The 8,787-nt window shown below is 47.0% G+C and overlaps 1 protein-coding gene across 1 annotated transcript in view; it reads left to right on the forward strand.

The window, feature by feature from the left end:
* The window catches only part of LOC310774641 (rho-related GTP-binding protein RhoN-like), a 45,595-nt gene extending 37,320 nt beyond the window's left edge, over positions 1-8,275 (forward strand). The window contains exons 4-5 of the mRNA XM_083634741.1: positions 3,030-3,164; positions 6,876-8,275. Of these exons, the coding sequence (XP_083490867.1) occupies positions 3,030-3,164; positions 6,876-7,133 (393 nt within the window). The 3' untranslated portion in view covers positions 7,134-8,275. The remainder of the gene's footprint in view (positions 1-3,029; positions 3,165-6,875) is intronic.
* The last annotated feature ends 512 nt before the right edge of the window (positions 8,276-8,787 follow it).

Genomic DNA, 8,787 nt, shown 5'->3' on the forward strand with positions numbered 1-8,787 from the left:
AGCCCGTAACACCAGTGACACAGGCACAGAGCACAACGTGCTGCAGCCCGTAACACCAGTGACACAGGCACAGAGCACAACGTGCTGCAGCCCGTAACACCAGTGACACAGGCACAGAGCACAACGTGCTGCAGCCCGTAACACCAGTGACACAGGCACAGTGCACAACGTGCTGCAGCCCGTAACACCAGTGACACAGGCACAGAGCACAACGTGCTGCAGCCCGTAACACCAGTGACACAGGCACAGAGCACAACGTGCTGCAGCCCGTAACACCAGTGACACAGGCACAGAGCACAACGTGCTGCAGCCCGTAACACCAGTGACACAGGCACAGAGCACAACGTGCTGCAGCCCGTAACACCAGTGACACAGGCACAGAGCACAACGTGCTGCAGCCCGTAACACCAGTGACACAGGCACAGAGCACAACGTGCTGCAGCTCGTAACACCAGTGACACAGGCACAGAGCACAACGTGCTGCAGCCCGTAACACCAGTGACACAGGCACAGAGCACAACGTGCTGCAGCCCGTAACACCAGTGACACAGGCACAGAGCACAACGTGCTGCAGCCCGTAACAACAGTGACACAGGCACAGAGCACAACGTGCTGCAGCCCGTAACAACAGTGACACAGGCACAGAGCACAACGTGCTGCAGCCCATAACACCAGTGACACAGGCACAGAGCACAACGTGCTGCAGCCCGTAACAACAGTGACACAGGCACAGAGCACAACGTGCTGCAGCCCGTAACAACAGTGACACAGGCACAGAGCACAACGTGCTGCAGCCCATAACACCAGTGACACAGGCACAGAGCACAACATGCTGCAGCCTATAACAACAGTGACACAGGCACAGAGCACAACGTGCTGCAGCCCGTAACACCAGTGACACAGGCACAGAGCACAACGTGCTGCAGCCCGTAACACCAGTGACACAGGCACAGAGCACAACGTGCTGCAGCCCGTAACAACAGTGACACAGGCATCTGGGAGAAAGGATCTCTTTGTAACGGAGAATAAATGGAGAAACAGTGTTCAAAGTGGTTGGCTGTGCCATGGTGTGAGGAGATCATGAAAGGAATCTCACAGAACGAGTGTGTGTGTGTGAGAGAGAGAGAGAGAGAGAGAGAGAGAGAGAGAGAGAGAGAGAGAGAGAGAGAGAGAGAGAGAGAGAGAGAGAGAGAGAGAGAGAGAGAGAGAGAGAGAGAGAGGACTCTTCATAGTTCAACTCATGTCTATAGTCTCTAATGGCTATTGTGTGTCTCTTACTGCGTCTTCTCCCATGGTACACAGTAACACTGGCATGTGTTAAGTCTGTGTGCTCTGTGCTGCTGTGAGCTCATGTTGTAGCAAACCCATCAGGCACATGATTAAACTGTTGTGTTGTTCCTGTTGTTCTGCTCCGTCCCACCCTGTTCTGTCCAGGCCTGTTTTTACGTCTGTCGCACGATTGTCATGTGGAGTGACTCATGGAGACGGGAGTTCTTCAGACAGGAGCCTGATTCATGTCAAGTTCATAGACTTAGAAGTGAAGTAGTCACGTGCGCTGAGCCCTTCTGCTATCAAGGTGTTTACTTTGGAGTTGAAAAGATGCACTGAAGCCTGGTCCACCTTGTTCTTCAGTGACGTCAGGTCAGCAGAGGTTTCATCAGTACAGGCTGGTCCACCTTGTTCTTCAGTGACGTCAGGTCAGCAGAGGTTTCATCAGTACAGGCTGGTCCACCTTGTTCTTCAGTGACGTCAGGTCAGCAGAGGTTTCATCAGTACAGGCTGGTCCACCTTGTTCTTCAGTGACGTCAGGTCAGCAGAGGTTTCATCAGTACAGGCTGGTCCACCTTGTTCTTCAGTGACGTCAGGTCAGCAGAGGTTTCATCAGTACAGCCTCGTCCACCTTGTTCTTCAGTGACGTCAGGTCAGCAGAGGTTTCATCAGTACAGCCTGGTCCACCTTGTTCTTCAGTGACGTCAGGTCAGCAGAGGTTTCATCAGTACAGGCTGGTCCACCTTGTTCTTCAGTGACGTCAGGTCAGCAGAGGTTTCATCAGTACAGGCTGGTCCACCTTGTTCTTCAGTGACGTCAGGTCAGCAGAGGTTTCATCAGTACAGGCTGGTCCACCTTGTTCTTCAGTGACGTCAGGTCAGCAGAGGTTTCATCAGTACAGGCTGGTCCACCTTGTTCTTCAGTGACGTCAGGTCAGCAGAGGTTTCATCAGTACAGGCTGGTCCACCTTGTTCTTCAGTGACGTCAGGTCAGCAGAGGTTTCATCAGTACAGGCTGGTCCACCTTGTTCTTCAGTGACGTCAGGTCAGCAGAGGTTTCATCAGTACAGGCTGGTCCACCTTGTTCTTCAGTGACGTCAGGTCAGCAGAGGTTTCATCAGTACAGCCTGGTCCACCTTGTTCTTCAGTGACGTCAGGTCAGCAGAGGTTTCATCAGTACAGCCTGGTCCACCTTGTTCTTCAGTGACGTCAGGTCAGCAGAGGTTTCATCAGTACAGGCTGGTCCACCTTGTTCTTCAGTGACGTCAGGTCAGCAGAGGTTTCATCAGTACAGGCTGGTCCACCTTGTTCTTCAGTGACGTCAGGTCAGCAGAGGTTTCATCAGTACAGGCTGGTCCACCTTGTTCTTCAGTGACGTCAGGTCAGCAGAGGTTTCATCAGTACAGCCTGGTCCACCTTGTTCTTCAGTGACGTCAGGTCAGCAGAGGTTTCATCAGTACAGGCTGGTCCACCTTGTTCTTCAGTGACGTCAGGTCAGCAGAGGTTTCATCAGTACAGGCTGGTCCACCTTGTTCTTCAGTGACGTCAGGTCAGCAGAGGTTTCATCAGTACAGGCTGGTCCACCTTGTTCTTCAGTGACGTCAGGTCAGCAGAGGTTTCATCAGTACAGGCTGGTCCACCTTGTTCTTCAGTGACATCAGGTCAGCAGAGGTTTCATCAGTACAGGCTGTGACCCGTGTTACCTCTCTGCTTTGTCCACATGTGATCTGTACTGATGTGTGCTTCTCCATTGATCCGCAGTGGAAAGGGGAAACCCAGGAGTTCTGTCCCAATGCCAAGATGGTGCTGGTTGGCTGCAAGCTGGACATGAGGACGGACCTCAACGTACTGAGGGAGCTTTCCAAGCTTCGACTCATTCCTGTCACCCACGAACAGGTGAGCAGTGTGCAGCCTTCAAGTAGAATTTGTTTGTATTTTCCCCCACAGTTTTTTCCTACTGTATGAAAGTCCAGTCAATATGTGCGAACTCTCTCCCTGAAGATAGAGACAAGAAAACGAAGACATGAACTTATGTCATCAGCATGTCAAATCTGGAGCTGGAACAGATGTTCGTCTTATAGATGGAACAAAACAACTTAGTGTCCCTTACTTGAATTCACTGCACCATCATCCATCAGCTGGAGTGATGCAGACTCACTGCAAAGGCTGACATGACATCTTCTGCCAAGACATGCAGCACTGAGATAATACTGGATACACATGATTTGAAGGAATACTGGGGTCACGGAGAGTTCTAGCCTACTTACTCCTTATAGGCCTAGTTTACATTTTATTTTGTATTTTGATGGTGTCAAGCGTAGCTTGAAATCAACTGCTGTCAAAGTCAACAAAGATATATAACAATATAAGAAGACATGTTTGTTCAGCATGTTTTGAGGATTTACTCCCTAGTGGAGATTTCCATGTCTTCCTGTGGGTGTGTAGCCTGGGTAAACCCAGCCCCCAGTGACCTGCTCTCAGACAGACCCTGCTCACTAGTCAGCAGGTCACGTGGCGGCTGGGTTTACCCAGCCCCCAGTGACCTGCTCTCAGACAGACCCTGCTCACTAGTCAGCAGGTCACTGGGGGCTGGGTTTACCCAGCCCCCAGTGACCTGCTCTCAGACAGACCCTGCTCACTAGTCAGCAGGTCACGTGGCGGCTGGGTTTACCCAGCCCCCAGTGACCTGCTCTCAGACAGACCCTGCTCACTAGTCAGCAGGTCACGTGGCGGCTGGGTTTACCCAGCCCCCAGTGACCTGCTCTCAGACAGACCCTGCTCACTAGTCAGCAGGTCACGTGGCGGCTGGGTTTACCCAGCCCCCAGTGACCTGCTCTCAGACAGACCCTGCTCACTAGTCAGCAGGTCACGTGGCGGCTGGGTTTACCCAGGCTAGTGGGTGTGGGTAAGCAGAGATATGAGAACAGTCAGATGAGGCACAATGAAATAGCAATCAAACTGAAACTTTGACAAAACGAAATGAAGCCTTCCTGTTGATCTTTAAGGCAGATGCTATTTGCAATATCCGATGTGACTATTTACACCCGGCTGTAAATAGCCCATGTGGCTATTTACAGCTGGGTGTAAATAAATAGCCCATGTGGCTAATTCCCTAAAGCCTCACTGATGTAGGTAGGTACAGGTGCCCTGTATAAGCCTACAGCTAATGATGTGAATGGGTCTGTTCTGTATGGGTATGTATGTACTGTATATACCTGACAATCATGTTTGTTTTGTATGCTCTGATGCCTTAAGACTGAAAGCTTGCTGTTTTCTTTCTCCCTTTTATGTGTAAAACATTGAAAATAATAATAATTATATAACATTATAATATCTGTATTTATCTAAACTCTCAGTTCTGTGTACTTTTCTGCAGCAGTGATTTTCATTTGCCCAGAGTAACAGTGTCATGTTACATGTTCATGTTACAGAGTAACAGTGGTTTATGTACAGATTTAATAGTATTTCCCTTGACAAATGAAGCCCAATGTTTTGCTCCTATTTGTGCATAAGCAAACTTAGTTTAGAAATTTTGGTTCAGATCATAACTTCCCTAAACATGAAAAAACAAACAAACAAGGAGCATATCAGAGCTGGAACTGAACGATGAGGGAGATAAACAGTAGGATGGGTGATAATAATACAATTATTTTGTTTGTGTCTTGGAGCAATGAACAGTGGCATACATGAATTTCAATAGCCTATTTTCATGTTAATGTGAATTCCCCTTCATAGCAGCCGTTTGGTGACAAATTAATATTTCCTCAGAAAGGAAAGGTAACAACCTTGACTTTCCTGTCAGTAATGGAATCAAAATTGGACCATCAAGATCTCAAATTCGTTTCACTGTATAAACTGATATAACTCCCAATCCACAGAACCCTCTGGTTACACCAAAACATCCCCACTTTCTAAGCATAATTGCTCCTGCCATTTTCAGAATGGACCCTATTTTCCCATTTTTTCCTTTCATGTCAGACCAAAATCTGGTCCATTGCTTCACTATTGAGCTACTTACATCTTGTTTTGCTGGGTGTTCAGCTCCAATAGTCTTACCAAGCCAACGGATACACAGTGCCATGTATTTTCTAATATATTTACCTTCTTTCGATACTGGGAGATGTTCCAGCACGAAAACGAGATGGTTCATCTCAAGGGGTTATTCCCAATAAAAATTATTTCAACATAGGAAGACTTAAGAGAGGTGCTGTCTAGCCTCCCGTCCCCTTCTGTGTGCCTCACAGACCTAAAGGAGGACTGGCTAAATCAATAGGAATTGTATCTAGGTTCCCCTGTCTTATTACAAGATAGACCCCACTAGACAGCATCAGAAGATAGACCCCAGTAGATAGCATCAGAAGATAGACCCCAGTAGACAGCATCAGAAGATAGATAGACCCCAGTAGACAGCATCAGAGTTGTTGGATAAAAGTTAAGTATAGCAAAATGAAAGTGCCTCGAAGTTCAAACGGTCCTGATTGAAGATGGTGCTCTCCACTGCTGGGAATATAAGCTTCTGTCTGTATAAGTTTTACAGTTGCACAGATAGCCCTTGAATATTTAATAACTGTGTGGAGGATCTCAGCTTGCTTTATGCCCCAGCTAGCTATCATACTTCTTCTAGTGTAGGGTCTTAAATGGGAAGCATCTGCATGACCGAGCGTGATGGTCTAAGATGCAATAAGACCTAGGCGAAGATAAATGGCGGGTAATAAATGGTCATAATAAACGTGATTTCGATGGCGCTTTTCCAAACAGTGTTATGTAGGTCCACTGTGTACGCATGACTGCACTATTGGTACTGAAAACAAGCGCGGATTTGCAATAGCTGCGACCAGATGCAAATTTTTGTGGACCGCCCGAGCGACCTATAGAGCTGCTGGTCGCAGGTCAAAATAAAAGCGTCCACCAAATGTTATGTACTGTAAAAATGCTTTCTATGCCTTCAGTGAATTGCGTTACAATTTACACAGGATTTAAGTATCCCAAAGGTTCAACATGGTCCAAGGACATTTAAGGATACAAAAAGCACATTCCCTGGCTCTCTCTCTCTCTCACACACACACACACACACACACACACACACACACACACACACACACACACACACACACACACACACACACACACACACACACACACACACACACACACACACACACACACACACACACACACACACACACACACACACACTCTTTGTTTCTTATATAGTTGGCTCTGACAGCTAGCTCTCTGAGCACTTGAGTCACTCGGTCATGAACCAATGGTGCTTGAAGTTTTGAACCCCCGTTCTCAGTGTTGTAGAGTCTTTACTGTTTCTCTGTCTACTCAGCAGACTGATTCTCTCTCTCTCTCTCTCTCTCTCTCTCTCTCTCTCTCTCTCTCTCTCTCTCTCTCTCTCTCTCTCTCTCTCTCTCTCTCTCTCTCTCTCCAGGGCACTCAACAGACTGATCTCTCTCTCTCTCTCTCCAGGGCACTCAACAGACTGATCTCTCTCTCTCTCTCTCTCTCTCTCCAGGGCACTCAACAGACTGATCTCTCTCTCTCTCTCTCTCTCCAGGGCACTCAACAGACTGATCTCTCTCTGTCTCTCTCTCTCTCCAGGGCACTAGATTGGCGAGGCAGATCGGAGCCGTGGCCTACGCTGAGTGCACCTCCAAATATTCGGAGAACAGCGTCCGCGACGTGTTCCACGTCACCACCGTGGCGTCCGTGTCCCGCGTCCATCGGCCTCAGCTCAAACGCGCCGGCTCGCGCCGCGGCCTCAAGCGGGTCTCTCAGCAGCCGGCCCGGACTGAGATTCACGAGCAGCACCCACCGGCCATCAGGAAGGCCCGGGCCAAAAGCTGCGTGCTCATGTAGGCCCGGACGCAGGGCCATACAGTACCAGCAACCCAAGCCTGTGCACATGGGACATCATGTACCATGATGACCACAAACTTAATTTATTGGTTAATTCTTGTCAAATCTTTGCACTGCATAAAGGGACAATGTGATGAAAACAAACACAGAATGCTATACTGTGGAGTTCTTGGAGGAATCGTTTGTCCATCATTGACAAAAGCTCTCTCTGTTATTTTTCTTTGTGGCCCTGTTTGCATCAGCGGAGGCCATTGTCGTGGTGACGACTATTTTTCTTTGGCCCATTTACTTGGGCAAATGGAGAAAGTGACCACGGACACCAATGGGTTGGCTAGCTAAAGATATAGAATGACAGAAAATAGTTGAAAGAGAATAATGAGGAATGGAGAAAGAAGGATTTTTTTTTTTTTTTTTTATCACCAGATGTAAGGGAGCTGGCCTTGACCTCTATGATGTTTTTTCCTGTTCTGAAATGCTATATGAGGGATCAGCGTTGGTAAACAAACGGCTTACTTATAATGGGACCCTATGGTGCCAGCCTTGAGTGTCTCACTCTAGCCGGCTGCGCTGTTTACTAAATTTCACTTCATTTTAAAAGCTGCGACAGTTCACACACCTTTAACACGACATGCATATATTATACATCGGACTCTTGAGTTACTTCTGCTCTCACACAGAATGTCAAACTATAAGCGATGTGATGTATAGTTTTTGAGATATTAACGTTTGGCACAACTCATACTGCTGCGGTTCCGCATTTTCCGGGTGCGTGATGTCACGCTGATTCGTCCTATTCTCTCTCTATAAGTGTTGAAGTAAACAAAGCACAATAAGATGCACGCAAACTGTTCAGAGCTACCCGCAAATGTCAGGGAATTGTTGTTTCACTTCATACAATCGGTTTAAAAGAACAATTTCTAGTCTGGACACGAATAGACAAAAATTGATGGGCTGAGACGACACTAATTTTCCTAAACCACAAGTGCTTTTAAGATTGAAAATGGAATAATCACTCGGCACATAATACTGAAGTGTTGTGAAATTAATATTGTTGATAATCTACATTGGGGAGTAAAGTCACAGAGGGAGAAATGGGGGTGACTGTTACACTGTACATGTGATACTGAAATAAAAGAAACTTGCTCTGCTAAGTGGTGGAAAGTTTTTGATATAATGAGTTGGCCATGATCCAACACGGTGAGAGAAACTTCAATGTATTTCAACTGCTTTCCTTGAAGAGGAGCCCATCTTTGATTCATACTTTTGTCTTGGCCAGAATTCTTCTAACTGCATTTCAGTTCACTGGAGCAGAGAGGAGAGTAGTTCCCAGCTCTGAACATTTTGTCAGAGGAAGACAGATCATTTCTCTTTGAAAAAGCAATTTCTGTTGGAGGAAGATAGAACAATTTCAGTTGAAAAAGACATCTCAGTGTTCCCAAACTGCATCAACTTCACATTCACAGCCAAACAGCCGCAGATCAATAAAAAACATTGCAAACACGAACTTTGCCAGGAAAACATGAAAAACAACAAATCAACCCAACCATGCACAAAGGACCTTATCTGTAATAACATGAAATAAAATAACATAATAAATTGATAAATAGCCAATCACAAGAGAACACAGAGTGCAAGCAAGCGAGCAAAAACACAT

Source organism: Poromitra crassiceps (assembly GCF_964638095.1).
Source record: "Poromitra crassiceps genome assembly, chromosome: 4".
NCBI lineage: Eukaryota > Metazoa > Chordata > Actinopteri > Beryciformes > Melamphaidae > Poromitra > Poromitra crassiceps.